The sequence below is a fragment of the Salvelinus sp. IW2-2015 genome, linkage group LG16, assembly GCF_002910315.2.
Source record: "Salvelinus sp. IW2-2015 linkage group LG16, ASM291031v2, whole genome shotgun sequence".
NCBI lineage: Eukaryota > Metazoa > Chordata > Actinopteri > Salmoniformes > Salmonidae > Salvelinus > Salvelinus sp. IW2-2015.
This window is the reverse complement of record NC_036856.1, coordinates 21,201,960-21,217,322: the sequence shown is the minus strand read 5'-3', so window position 1 is coordinate 21,217,322 and position 15,363 is coordinate 21,201,960. Positions and strand designations below refer to the sequence as shown.

The window sequence follows — 15,363 nt, the reverse complement described above, 5'->3', positions numbered from 1 at the left end:
CTCTTGTAAGAAAGGCAGGATGGTGTGAAGGTCATCACGCCTTTGGTCGTGGGTAGGTTGATATGCCACTATTTCCTGTGACTTTGTAAGAGACGGCAGCCAGCGTTACCAGACGGCTAGCAGCAGCGGTAACAGACGGCAGGCAGCAGCGTTACCAGACAGCTAGGCAGCAGCGTTACCAGACGCTAGGCAGCAGGCGTTAACAGACGGCTAGGCAGCAGCGTTAACAGACGGCTAGGCAGCAGCGTAACAGACGGCTAGGCAGCAGCGTTACCAGACGGCTAGGCAGCAGCGTTACCAGACGGCTAGGCAGCAGCGTTCAGACGGCTAGGCAGCAGCGTTTAGACGGCTAGGCAGCAGCGTTTACCAGACGGCTAGGCAGCAGCGTTACCAGACGGCTAGGCAGCAGCGTTACCAGACGGCTAGGCAGCAGCGTTACAGACGGCTAGGCAGCAGCGTTAACAGACGGCTAGGCAGCAGCGTTACCAGACGGCTAGGCAGCAGCGTTCAGACGGCTAGGCAGCAGCGTACCAGACGGCTAGGCAGCAGCGTTACCAGACGGCTAGGCAGCAGCGTTAACAGACGGCTAGGCAGCAGCGTTAACAGACGGCTAGGCAGCAGCGTTAACAGACGGCTAGGCAGCAGCGTTAACAGAACGGCTAGGCAGCAGCGTTAACAGACGGCTAGGCAAGCAGCGTTAACAGACGGCTAGGCAGCCAGCGTTAACAGGACGGGCTAGGCAGCAGCGTTAACAGACGGCTAGCAGCAGCGTTACCGAGACGGCTAGGCAGCAGCCGTTACCAGACGGCTAGGCAGGCAGCGTTAAACAGACGGGCGGCTAGGCAGCAGCGTTAACAGACGGCTAGGCAGCAGCGCTACAGACGGCTAGGCAGCAGCGTTAACAGACGGCTAGGCAGCAGCGTAACAGACGGCTAGGCAGCAGCGTTACCAGACGGCTAGGCAGCAGCGTAACAGACTCGCTAGGCAGCAGCGTTTACCAGACGGCTAGGCAGCAGCGTTAACAGACGGCTAGGCAGCAGCTTAACAGACGGCCTAGGCAGCAGCGTTACCAGACGGCTAGGCAGCAGCGTTACCAGACGGCTAGGCAGCGCGTTACAGACGGCTTAGCAGCAGCGTTACACAGACGGCTAGGCAGCAGCGTTAACAGACGGCTAGGCAGCAGCGTTACCAGACGCTAGCAGCAGCGTACAGACGCTAGGCAGCAGCGTTACCAGACGGCTAGGCAGCAGCGTTACCAGACGGCTAGGCAGCAGCGTTACCAGACGGCTAGGCAGCAGCGTTAACAACGGCTAGGCGCAGCGTACCAGACGGCTAGGCAGCAGCGTTACCAGACGCTAGCAGCAGCTACAGACGGCTAGGCAGCAGCGTTAACAGACGGCTAGGCAGCAGCGTTAACAGACGGCATAGGCCAGCCGTAACAACGTTACCAGACGGCTAGGCAGCAGCGTTACCAGACGGCTAGGCAGCAGCGTTACCAGACGGCTAGGCAGCAGCGTTACCAGACGGCTAGGCAGCACTAGTAAGAGCCTATTAAGTCAGAACTGTCTGTCATATTCTTTAAGCAACGTTTGTTCAGATGCATCACAGTAACTGTATCTTAATTTCAAACGCTTTCTCTCATATTTTGTACCACGATAACAGTTCATACATAGTTTGTAATTTAATGTGGCAGTAGTATACCCACTTATTTCCTAAAATCCCTGGAATTGGTGGAGTAAGAAAATGTTCTGTAATCAAGCAACAATGGTCATTTATTTTAGCTCGTTATCAGGACATAATGTGGATCATAATTACTACATTTTCAAAGACAACATTTCCATAATGAAGATGATTTCTAGGAGGACTGTGGTGTCCTTGATGTCTTTTGTTGTTATTTTAATAATCCTTATAAAGAGGAAGACCATAGAAACATGTAAAAGGAAAGTACAGGTTATGTGGAGAGCAGAACTAAATGTACACAAGGCTCATCTCTTTGAGATATGAGAGGAACTATTGATTGTTTTTTCAAAATGATAATGTGGTGTCCTCTTATCTGCAAGAAATTAATTAACTCATAGCAGCTCTCTCTTGCTTACCTGAAGAGAACCACACACACACACATCCATACACACCCCTTTCTACTCACGTGTGTACTATAGCCATTAGTTGTACGGATATTCAGTAATGAATTAAGGTGTGTGTTTTGAAAGGGAATGAGCAGTAATGAATGAAGTAGCATGGAGCTTCAGAGTGGCTTGTAACAAAGACTTTGTGGGGAAGTTGTTTGCACTGTCGTTGTTGTTGTTGTTAAAATGTGCTTGTCCCTAGTAATTATAGTGCTCGTTTCTTGCAGTGCAGGCCAGGCCAGTTCCCTGATTGGTGTGCTGTGTCTCGATCCTGTCTCGGGTTTACTAAGCAGCATGTGGCCTGAGGGAGTCACACAATCGAATTACACAAACGCACGCATGCACACACTTTCACACACACACACAGACATGGAGACACACAGAGAGAGAGAGAGATACACGCACAGAGCGAGAGAAACACACACATGCTGCTCTCCCCCGTGGCCCCTGGCAGCATGGCTGCAGGTCAAGCGGACTCCTCGCCACCACATAGACAGCCCTGTCACCGACAAACTTGCTCTCCTCCCGCTGCTCTCAATAATTCAACTGGTTGATCACTGACCCTTTTTTCTCTTAAGATGGACAATGCAAACTAAAGAGGAGATTTCATTTGGAGCCACACAGCACAGCTCTGGCTGTCGATTTCAGAAGCATCATAATTGTAATTACATCTGTAACACCGGCTCTATGAGATGCAGAGACACAACGGTTATTAAATTAGTCACTCTGCAGCTGAGAAGGCTCAAGGAAATCCTATTATGTTGCGATGCATCTAGACAAATGCAGCTTGAACACCCTCCAACAATTAGTGTACAATTATTTGATGTGTGCTGCATGTATTTGGTAGAGCTGTGAAGCGCGCAATGCTAAATTGTTTAATTTTAAAATGGGGATGGGTTTTTCACGTCTGCTACTTTAGATGTAGTATTTAAAAATATTTGTTCATGAAATACATCTGTTTATGTTCTGGGTCTGGGTTAAACTCCTCATATAGGAACAGTATGCTAACATATAGAGATGTAGATTAAAATATTTTACAGTAGGCACCAACAATTTGATAATTTGCATAGTTTAACCAGCAACACTTAACTAATTTCAATACTGTACATAATTACAATAAAAATCAAACTCTATTGCTGCACTGTTTGCCTTGTACTGCTCTGCTCTGTAGCATCCCAAACATTGCATGCGAAGGGTAGGAGGAAGTAGTACAAAAAAATTATTATATGAAATATTCAGGGGGAGCAAAACAAAACAGCATAGCTTGAAAAGGAATGTGTTGTTTTTTCCCTCGTTGGGATGTTGAAAGTAAACCAAGAAGGGAGGCAGGCCAGGACAAACAAAACCTTGAGGTCTGCGAGAGGAGGGGTAGAGGTGGGCCGTTGTCCCACAAAAAGAAAATCACAATTTTTCAACATGATTTTCAGCCTTTTGTTGCCTTGGAATAAAAGGGCCTGGGCACTTTGTCAGGTTCCAGCGGGTGGAGAAAGAACACAACGGGAGATATGCCAAAAGATATCTTCAGTGATGGATCGCTTCAGGAAGCGCCAGCTACTTAGATTAGATACCACTGGAGGAAGGACCTTTGACACTAGTCCTTATGGAACTGTGTTAACAGCTGTCAATACTCCAAAACTCAGCAAAATGCTAATCCTGCTGACGATCTATGCTCATTTGTTGTTCAATGTTTTGTAGTAGACCGTGTAGTGGCCAGCAATCCCCGTTTCACCACCCCACTGTTGTCGCTTAAAAATTCAAAGGTATAATGAACCGGTACAGACAACTGCACAGTGTGACAGTGACATATTGAAGTCGGAAGTTTACATAGACTTAGGTTGGAGTCATTAAAACTCGTTTTTCAACCACTCCACAAATGTGTTGTTAACAAACTATAGTTTTGGCAAGTCGGTTAGGACATCTACTTTGTGCATGACACAAGTAATTTTTCCAACAATTGTTTACAGACAGATTATTTCACTTATAGATCACTGTATCACAATTCCAGTGGGTTGACTGTGCCTTTAAACAGCTTGGAAAATTCCAGAAAATTATGTCATGGCTTTAGAAGCTTCTGATAGGCTAATTGACATCATTCGAGTCAATTGGAAGTGTATCTGTGGATGCATTTCAAGGCCTACCTTCAAACTCAGTGCCTCTTTGCTTGACATCATGGGAAAATCAAAAGAAATCAGCCAAGACCTCAGAAAAAAATTGTAGACCTCCACAAGTCTGGTTCATCCTTGGGAGGAATTTCCAAATGCCCTGTACCACGTTCATCTGTACAAACAATAGTACGCAATCCCTGAACAACAGCAAAATACCGTGTGAAGTTGCTGGAGGAAACAGGTACAAAAGTATCTATATGCACAGTAAAACGAGTCCTATGTCTACCTAACTTGAAAGGCCGCTCAGCAAGGAAGAAGCCACTGCTCCAAACCGCCATAAAGCCAGACTACGGTTTGCAACTGCACATGGGGACAAAGATCGTACTTTTTGTAGAAATGTCCTCTGGTCTGATGAAAGAAAATGGAACTGTTTGGCCATAATGACCATCGTTATGTTTGGAGGAAAAAGGGGGAGGCTTGCAAGCCGAAGAACACCATCCCAACCGTGAAGCACGGGGGTGGCAGCATCATGTTGTGGGGGTGCTTTGCTGCAGGGGGGACTGGTGTACTTCACAAAATAGATGGTATCATGAGAAAATTATGTGGCTATATTGAAGCAACATCTCAAGACATCAGTCAGGAAGTTAAAGCTTGGTTGCAAATGGGTCTTCCAAATGGACAATGACCCCAAGCATACTTCCAAAGTTGTGGCAAAATGGCTTAAGGACAACAAAGTCAAGATATTGGAGTTGCCATCACAGAGCCCTGACCTCAATCCCATAGAAATGTTGTGGGCAGAACTGAAAAAGCGTGTGTGAGCAAGGATGCCTACAAACCTGACTCAGTTACACCAGCTCTCTCAGGAGGAATGGGCCAAAATTCAGCCAACTTGTTGTGGGAAGCTTGTGGAAGACCACCTGACAAGTTTGACCCAAGTTAAACAATTTAAAGGCAATGCTACCAAATACTAATTGAGTGTATGTAAACTTCTGACCCACTGGGAATGTGATGAAAGAAATAAAAGCTGAAATAAATAATTATTTTATTTCTATATAATTCTATAATTCTACTATTATTCAGACATTTCACATTCTTAAAATAAGGTGGTGATCCTAACTGACCTAATATATGGCATTTTTACTAGGAATAAATGTCAGGAATTGTGAAAAACTGAGTTTAAATGTATTTGGCTAAGGTGTATGTAATCTTCCAACTTCAGCTGTTTGAAAAATGTGTGATTAGTGATCAACAGGGCCGAGTGAAAAGAGAGAGAAGGGGGGGTGGTTTACAAGTTTTATTCTTCACATGTTTCCTTGTTTCTCACATGCTGTGTTTGTTCCAAGACAACAGGCAGGTTTTTCCCCAGGGTCTGGGCTTGTGGAGAGGCTGCAGTATGCTGGCTACCTGGGACAGATCCAACGGAGCAGGGAGCAGACCGTCATCCTCCACCAGGCGCTGGCTGAGCTCGCTGTCGCCCCCTACCTGCAGGACCTCAGCCACGCAGATACCTCACTGGTAAGCAACCAACAGTCTCTGGCCAAACTTTGAAATACCTACCTAGTACTGACTCATTCTCTGTGCACTGACACACAACAGGACGCAGCGACCTCAACATCACTCTGGTAATATCAGAGGCGGTACAGGGGTGGATAAGAGGTCTCTCCTAGGCCTGAGGTGGTGTTATCTAGGAGCACTTTAACAGCACACGGGCAAAAAAAAGTATAGGATAGGAGAGAGAGAGAGACCTTTGCTTTCCCAGAGAGAGTAGATAACAGGAGGGAATAGGGAAACAGAAATGGAAGAGGTGGTGTATGCAAGTCTCATTCAGGTATACCGTGTCCTGTGCTGCTGAAGCTCTATAATTGCCTCTTTACTAGAATAGAGCCGCACAGTGGCTGTGATATTGCAACCAAATCTACCATGAATAGAGACCAGGAGAGAGGGGCCATGTTTGTTTAGACAACAACAGCCATGACAGCTTCTACTACCACAGATATTACAGTACAGTAAAGGGGTCGGCTGTCGCATACACTGGAGTCATGACGATATGACGATGTGCCTCCTTTCAACAGGCAAGGAGAAAAACACATGTCCAAAATAATTCTATTTCTGTCAGTGAATCAGTTTAAATACTGATATATAATAATAATATATTTTAGTGGATATTTTGGCACAGTCACTCAGTACTGGGAGCTGCTCTGCCTTTAGTTCAAATATATGCTGTTTAGCAGACTCTTTTATCCAAAGCGACTTACAGTCATGCGTGGATACATTTTACATGCGGGTGATCCTGGGAATCGAACCCACTATTCTGGCGTTGGAAGCGCCATGCTCTACCAACTGAACTATAGAGTTCTCTGTGTCTTCAGTGGATGTCCGGCCGGAGACCAAAAAAAACACCGTTTTTCCGGCGAGCGCTCTCTCTCAGGAAATGTAATAATTCAGAACACACGCTGCATGTTGGTGAATTTCCCCTCAGAAAAGTGTCCTGTGTCTGGAGAAATAGAAGGGGGAAAGGTATTTGTGTTGTGAAAGCAGGTGTAACAGCAGCACACCTGTGTGTTGTGTGTGTGTGTGTGTGTGTGTGTGTGTGTGTTGTGTTGTGTGTGTGTGGTGTCGTGTGCGTGTGTCGTGTGCGTGCGTGCGTGCGTGCGTGCGTGCGTCGTGTGCGTGCGTGCGCTTACAATAAGGGTAAGGGTATGGGTTAGTCATGGTGCACCTCAGCCACGCTCAAGGTCCTAAACGACATCATAACCGCCATCATAAGAGACATTACTGCACAGCCGTATTCATCGACCTGGCCAAGTTTCGACTCTGTCAATCACCACATTCTTATTGGCCAGACTCGACAGCCTTGGTTTCTCAAATGATTGCCTCGCCTGGTTTACCAACTACTTTCTCTGATAGAGTTCAGTGCTGTCAAATCGGAGGCCTGTTGTCCGGACCTCTGCAGTCTCTATGGGGGGTGCCACAGGGTCAATCCTCGGGCCACTCTCTTCTCTGTATACATCAATGATGTTGCTCTTGCTGCTGGTGATTCTCTGATACACCTCTACGCAGACGACACCATTCTGTATACATCTGGCCCTTCTTTGGACACTGTGTTAACAATCCTCCAAACGAGCTTCAATGCCATATACAGTGGGGGAGAACAAGTATTGATACACTGCCGATTTTGCAGGTTTTCCTCTTACAAAGCATGTAGAGGTCTGTCATTTTTATCATAGGTACACTTCAACTGTGAGAGACGGAATTCTAAAACAAAAGTCCACGAAAATCACATTGTATGATTTTTAAGTAATTAATTTGCATTTTATTGCATGACATAAGTATTATCACCTACCAACCAGTTAAAATTCCGGCTCTCACAGACCTGTTAGTTTTTCTTTAAGAAGCCCTCCTGTTCTCCACCCTCATTACCTGTATTAACTGCACCTGTTTGAACTCGTTACCTGTATAACAAGACACTGTCCACACACTCAATCAAACAGACTCCAACCTCTCCACAATGGCCAAGACCAGAGAGCTGTGTAAGGAATCAGGGATAAATTGTAGACCTGTACAAGGCTGGGATGGGCTACAGGACAATAGGCAAGCAGCTTGATGAGAAGCAACAACTGTGCACAATTATTAGAAAATGGAAGAAGTTCAAGATGACGGTCAATCACCCTCGGTCTGGGGCTCCATGCAAGATCTCACCTCGTGGCATCAATGATCATGAGGAATGTGAGGGATCAGCCCAGAACTACACAGGCAGGACCTGGTCAATGACCTGAAGAGAGCTGGGACCACAGTCTCAAAGAAAACCATTAGTAACACACTACGCCGTCATGGATTAAAATCCTGCAGCGCACGCAAGGTCCCCTGCTCAAGCCAGCGCATGTCCAGGCCCGTCTGAAGTTTGCCAATGACCATCTGGATGATCCAGAGGAGGAATGGGAGAAGGTCATGTGGTCTGATGAGACAAAAATAGAGCTTTTTGCTCTAACTCCACTCGCCGTGTTTGGAGGAAATAGAAGGATGAGTACAACCCCAAGAACACCATCCCAACCGTGAAGCATGGGAGGTGGAAACATCATTATTTGGGGATGCTTTTCTGCAAAGGGACAGGACGACTGCACCGTATTGAGGGGAGGATGGATGGGGCCATGTATCGCGAGATCTACACCAACAACCTCCTTCCTCAGTAAGAGCATTGAAGATGGGTCGTGGCTGGGTCTTCCAGCATGACAACGACCCGAAACACACAGCCAGGGCAACTAAGGAGTGGCTCCGTAAGAAGCATCTCAAGGTCCTGGAGTGCCTAGCCAGTCTCCAGACCTGAACCCAATAGAAAATCTTTGGAGGGAGCCGAAAATCCGTATTGCCCAGCGACAGCCCCGAAACCTGAAGGATCTGGAGAAGGTCTGTATGGAGGAGTGGGCCAAAATCCCTGCTGCAGTGTGTGCAAACTGGTCAAGAACTACAGGAAACGTATGATCTCTGTAATTGCAAACTAAGGTTTCTGTACCAAATATTAAGTTCTGCTTTTCTGATGTATCAAATACTTATGTCATGCAATAAAATGCAAATTAATTACTTAAAAATCATAAACAATCTGATTTTCTGGATTTTTGTTTTAGATTCCGTCTCTCACAGTTGAAGTGTACCTATGATAAAAATTACAGACCTCTACATGCTTTGTAAGTAGGAAAACCTGCAAAATCATCAGTGTATCAAATACTTGTTCTCCCCACTGTAACACTCCTTCCGTGGCCTCCAATTGCTCTTAAATGCATGCTATTCAACCGATCACTGCCCGCACCTGCTCGCCCGTCCAGCATCACTAGTAGTGATGCTGGACGGCTCTGACTTAGAATACGTGGACAACTACAAATACCTAGGTGTCTGGTTAGACTGTAAACGCTCCTTCCAGACTCACATTAAGCATCTCCAATCCAAAATTAAATCTAGAATCGGCTTCCTATATCGCAAAAAAAGCATCCTTCACTCATGCTGCCAAACATACCCTCGTAAAACTGACCATACTACCGATCCTCGACTTCGGTGATGTCATCTATAAAATAGCCTCCAACACTCTACTCAACAAACTGGATGCAGTCTATCACAGTGCCATCTGTTTTGTCACCAAAGCCCCATACACTACCCACCATTGCGACCTGTACACTCTCGTTGGTTGGCCCTTGCTTCATACTCGTCGCCAAACCCACTGGCTACAGGTTATCTACAAGTCTCTGCTAGGTAAAGCCCCGCCTTATCTCAGCTCACTGGTCACCATAGCAGCACCCACTCGTAGCATGCGCTCCAGCAGGTATATCTCACTGGTCACCCCCAAAGCCAATTCCTCCTTTGGTAATTTTTCCTTACAGTTCTCTGCTGCCAATGACTGGAACGAACTGCAAAAATCTCTGAAGCTGGAAACACTCCCTCACTAGCTTAAAGCACCAGCTGTCAGAGCAGCTCACAGATTACTGCACCTGTACATAGCCCATCTATAATTTAGCCCAAACAACTACCTCTTCCCCTACTGTATTTATTTATWTATTTTGCTCCTTTGCACCCCATTATTTCTATTTGTACTTTGCACATTCTTCCACTGCAAATCTACCATTCCAGTATTTTACTTGCTATATTGTATTTACCTCGCCACCATGGCCTTTTTTTGCCTTTACCTCGCTTATCTCACCTCATTTGCTCACATTGTATATAGACTTATTTTTCTACTGTATTATTGATTGTATGTTTTGTTTATTCCATGTGTAACTCTGTGTTGTTGTATGTGTCGAATTGCTATGCTTTATCTTGGCCAGGTCGCAGTTGCAAATGAGAACTTGTTCTCAACTAGCCTACCTGGTTAAATAAAGGTTAAATAAAAAAAATAGGTTAAGGGTTAGTGCTGCAAATAAATGGGCTCCAAAGTGCAGCCCCATGTATATTACCTCCTCCCACGCACCTTGATGGATGCAAGCAGGTCACCCGTGATACAGGTCGGTATTCGACATCCATCCATGTCTGAGGTCGTCGGGAGATGACATGGAAAACGGCCACTAGGGGCAACAGTGAGCGCTGTTACCTTCAAGTAGGTTTTGGTTTTGCTATGGCGTTGTGCGCGGGTATGGTGGATGGGCATTAGCATCTGCCTCTGGTTCCAAAGGTTGCATATTTGAATTCAGTAATACAACTTTTTGGGGGGTTTTAAGCCTGTCCTAAACCTTAACCCATTCGGAGTTAATGCCTAACATTAAGAATTTGGCGTTAATGGCTAAACTTTACCTAAACACTTAGAAATGTAACATTTGAGAAACATGGATGAATGTTCAATTCTGATGTGAGACTGAGAGGTTGTTGGATGGACGAGTGCTGTTTGTCAATTTGTCCACATTGTCTCCCCTAGCCCACCGCTGCTGTGAAAGGCCACAGCATCCAGGCTTCTCTCCATGTAGAAAAAAGACAAGATGGCAGTCCTCATTGTATGAGGAATGAGTTGTAAAAATAATCATCCGACAAATGATTTTTTAATTAGCTTTTAAGTCTGTGTTTAGAGAAGTTATTGCTGGTGTGTGAATTGCGCTCTGATAATCTTTATCTCGGGCCCACAGCTGCAGGCTCTAATGGCAGACACCATGGACACCCTTGAAGGAAGGCGGACTGATAGAGAACGTGTGTGGAATGAAATGCAAAAGGTAAATAGAGAGAAAGGAAAATGACAATGAGAGCGACGAGGGGATGGAAATACCAACGTCTACACTGTACCCTCCAAACACACGCTTAGCATTCTTCCAACAAAATATAAATGATGATTTGACATATCAAATCAGGAAAAAATATATATATTTTGCTTTGGGATATCCTTGTGGCACGCCTGTCACCTCTATTAAGATGAACAATGCCTGCTGAACTTTCAAATGGCATGGCTCCCAGGAGGGAGAGGCCCATTTCATTTTCAGACCAAATTATTTTCTTTGTTAATTAGTGAGGCTTTGGCATTTCATCTCACTACGGTACGTAGTACTGCAAACAGACTTGGCTTGAGAACAAAACCCAGTGTAAAGCTACTGAGATACTGTAATGCAGATCAGCGTATAAACATCAAGTCCTGTAGGGCTGGAGCCTCGTTGGACAGCTGGAAATCAAAGATAAATCACATTACAATATCCCTGATTGCATTTCCATGCTCTCTGTCATGTGTGGAGTTGTTTCCTGGTGCCTGGTGGGTATGGGAGGGGGGTTGACGCAGGGCAGTGCAGTGCATCACTGGGTCAGTCTATCTCACACCCAGTGGAGCATGACCACAGCCGTTAGTGATGGGCTGTATTAATCATGCACACACATTGACATACACACATACTTTATCTCACACACACACACACATACTCACACCTTAAATTCCACTGCCACAGGCTGAGCCCAGCGCTGGTGGATGGGTCTTTTCACTCCCTATCTGACCCATACATCATTCCTATGCAGAGTCTGTCAAACTGAGCAGGAAGGGGCTGGGCTGGCAAGCTGTTTCTGTTTCAATGTTTAAACATGTAATGGATGGAGTAATAGTTGTAATTTACTTGAATTATTCAATGGGACATTATAGTACTTCCCTATTTTGATATTTAACTGATTTTCACTGAAAGGTCAAGCTTTACTTACGATAACTAACATCACATTTTCTTACTCAAGACTATATTATTGGTTAGTCACCCTGAATTTATTGTGCATGTTGAATTCACATTGTAATTTACCGTCATTGTAGCYGGTGTAATTTTCGCTGAGTTATCTGCACTGTGTCTAAAATCAGTTGTTAAACTAAGATATGTAAGGCCTTCAGGCTGTGGAAGAAAATGGAAGCACTGCAAGCAATGTAGCCTACCTTATCCTCCATTCAGCCATGCCATCTCTCAAGTATTTTATGTAAGGGCCATTTGTACTGTTACTGTATGCGCAAATTAGCCTGTGCTAGCATACATGCACCCATCCACTCTATAAAGTGCATAAGGTCATAAAATCTCCCATCCTCAGACCTGTAAAATCTATAATCAATGCACGCCAGTATTTGCTTCATATATCCTGAGAGTGACAACCAACCTTTTCTCAACACAATAATTTATTGAGTGCGGCTACTCGACGCCTAGAGAAATATTAGAGGTGGCAAGTTAATTTCCCCTTCGGCTCTCTTCAACTGGCATAAATCAGCAGGGCATTAACTAACAAATAGAAATGACGACTTGATTCTGACACAGGTCTGCATACACATTGTTTTCCTGCTTATACATTGTTTTCCTGTTTGTTTTTGGCCAGTCATTATAAGGACATTGGCCCTTGCTGTAAATAAATTACATAAAAATAACTGCACTTTCCCCAGCTCCGGCAGACGGACGGCATCTATGTTTTCCGCTCCATAAAATATCTATAAGAAATGTGGAATGCACCGCAGCGCTGTAGTGTTTTACTCAAACTTCAGAATATTTCCAACCCCTCCCTGGAAAGATGGAAAAGCTTAAGAGCAGTGCATCTGTGAGTGCTTGTACAGGAGTCTGTGCTCAAACAACACAAAGCAAAACTACAAAGTAGTCCTAAACTGTGACTCACCACAAAGTTTCATTTTTATTGATTTAGAAACTCATTTGACTTAGGAACAGTGAAAAGGTCACTAAATGTTTTAAGGGCTGTATTGACTGGGCTAGTTTGAATACATTGAGTGTCAGTCGATAGGGTAACACTCCGTCACCGTGGTGATGAGGGCTGACAGGTTTGATAGACACTTTGACAGGTGTCATATCACAGCTCAGCTCCTTGGGCATGGCATGGCAGCCTCCATAGACACACACAAAGATACTCTAACACACACATCATTTTTTTGTTGTATTGTTTTGTATATCATACATTTGTGTGACTGTTCTTGTGTATCAGTGTTTTGTTACTTCCTGGACTCCAGGAAGAGTAGCTGCTGCTTCTGCAAAAGATAATTGGGATCCAAATAAACAAATAGATAGATAGCACAGCCACCTCAGTCAGCCCTGGGCCCTCTGAAGTTGCTGCTGTTTTCATATAGAAAGGGGTGCAGATGCGGCCTACACACCAATGGAGAGGCTAATTGTTGTTCAAATGGAGTCCCAGGTTCTAAGATGCATGGTAGGGAAGTGTGGAGAGTGTATGTAGGGTGAGAAAGTGCAGGATGGGGTTGAACCAGTCAATGTCTCAGCCCCACTTCTCCTGCTCTGAGTTTAGGTGAATCCCTAGGGTATGGCTGTGGAGTTGGGTCTCAGATCCCACTAATAGAAACAGACACCCCAGCACCACCACCTCCACCATCAGACTGGCTCCTCTGTCAATCACAACACACACATCCCTCTCTCACCCTGTCTCTTTCCGTCTCTCTATATTGTATCTCCCCTCTATCTCACTGTTTCTCTTTCAGTTTCTTTCATTCTTTTATTTCCCCCACTCTCTCTCCTTCGCTCTCACCTCAGCCTCACTTTGAGTGCTCCCTCTCCATCTCTCCCCGGTACTCCAAATAGGCTTTTGTAAATTCATCTCTTCATCATACATTCACTTTCATATTTCACTCCCTTTCTCCTCCTCCCTTTCTCCGGTATGAGCGCGGGCTGGGCACAGTAAATTCCCACGCCAAGCCTTCACCTCACAAATGAATGAGGGAGGTACAGGCCAAACCCTACATCTCTACCAGGGAATTACTTCCCTGGTGGGGCAGAGGAGAGGAGGGGTTGAGCTGCTGGGCTTGGCTCGCAACACACAATCTATATAACCTCACGCTCCTCTGGAAAATCGCTCTTCACGTGAAAAGTGTTAGTTATTGCTTATAGCACATTGTAACCTGTTCTGTTCTCTTGTGTTTTGAATTGTTTTCTGCTCAGGTGGGGATGTTGGAGGATCTGTTGTTCCAACTGGAGGAGACCTATCTGAAGAACAAGGCTCAGAGGGCCAGTAGGAAGCAGAGGGTCGGGGTCCAGGGGGCGGAGGGGAAAGCCAGAGGAAGACCCAAAGCAGGGGTCAAAATAGGGGCCAAAGGAGGGGGTACAGTGGTGACGGACAAGGCCAAAGTCCATCCCACTGAAACCCAGCAGGAGACAGCAGTAGCACCAATGACCTTACCAGATCCATGATCTGCAGGCCAGGACAGTGGAGGCCCGAAGTCGTCCTCATCCTCAAAATGAATGGACACCCTCCTCTTCCCTCTCACAAAGCCTCATCTTCAGTCCCAGCATCTTTCACAGCATTACTCTAGGCTGGCAGAAATAAATGGACTCTGCAGCCTTGCTTTCACTCTGATTCAGGGTCTGTTTTTAACACTCCTCCTTGTTGACTCGTTAAGATAGCGTCTCTAGCCCCACCTCTAGATGAAAGACCTCGCTGATTCAAACGTGTGGGACTGTTCAATGTATACACAAGGAGATGTTTTCATGTTTAAACTCGCTAATTTATGATTGTTCATGCAAGTTGTAATATGACAGATGGTTTGTAAACACAAACAAATCCATATGGTGCAGTAGCATGATCATAATGATGTATGCATTCCCATTATGGGATTCACAGCAAATCCGGCTCCAGATTCTGATGTTTTGGAAACTGTCTAACATGAAACAACCTTCATTAAATCACATTATCTTTATCATTATGTTTGGTTAACTAACAAGAAATACAAAACCTTTTTTCCACAAAACCTTTTTACACTCAATCCTTGGGACGAAAAGAAAAGGGATTCAAATAAAACAAACATGCTTCCTCCTGAAGTAGCTAGCTGGAAACAGCAGCATAAACACTTTGTGTACAGTATGATGACCATGTTACTACAGTCTGGAGTATCACAGTCATTTCAATGCCAAATGTGCAGTTTGGGGATTGATCGGGCAGGGCAAAACCTTGTGAGTAAACACAATCAGTGGGGCCCTCGTCACTCACGTGCCCACGGCTGATCCATCAACTGGCCGGTCAGCACCGGCTTCCCAAAGTAGTTCCTCTGGGACAGCCAATCAGAGGTGCTCTGTGCTATCGACAGCTGCTTTCTCTCTCCTGTTATCTACTCTCTCTGGGAAAACAAAGGCTTGTCTCTTTCTCTCTTTTCCACATTTCCCTATTTGAGGATTCATTCAGGGTTCCTACTCTACAGTACAGTGTTT

General features: G+C 45.3%; 1 protein-coding gene across 1 annotated transcript in view; it reads left to right on the top strand.

Annotated features, from left to right (window-relative positions):
- Window positions 1-14,861, top strand: part of LOC111975958 (spermatogenesis-associated protein 16) — a 59,027-nt gene extending 44,166 nt beyond the window's left edge. Inside the window, exons 9-11 of the mRNA XM_024004632.1 lie at window positions 5,484-5,746; window positions 10,831-10,914; window positions 14,101-14,861. Coding sequence (XP_023860400.1) covers window positions 5,484-5,746; window positions 10,831-10,914; window positions 14,101-14,349 — 596 coding nt within the window. The 3' untranslated portion in view covers window positions 14,350-14,861. The remainder of the gene's footprint in view (window positions 1-5,483; window positions 5,747-10,830; window positions 10,915-14,100) is intronic.
- The last annotated feature ends 502 nt before the right edge of the window (window positions 14,862-15,363 follow it).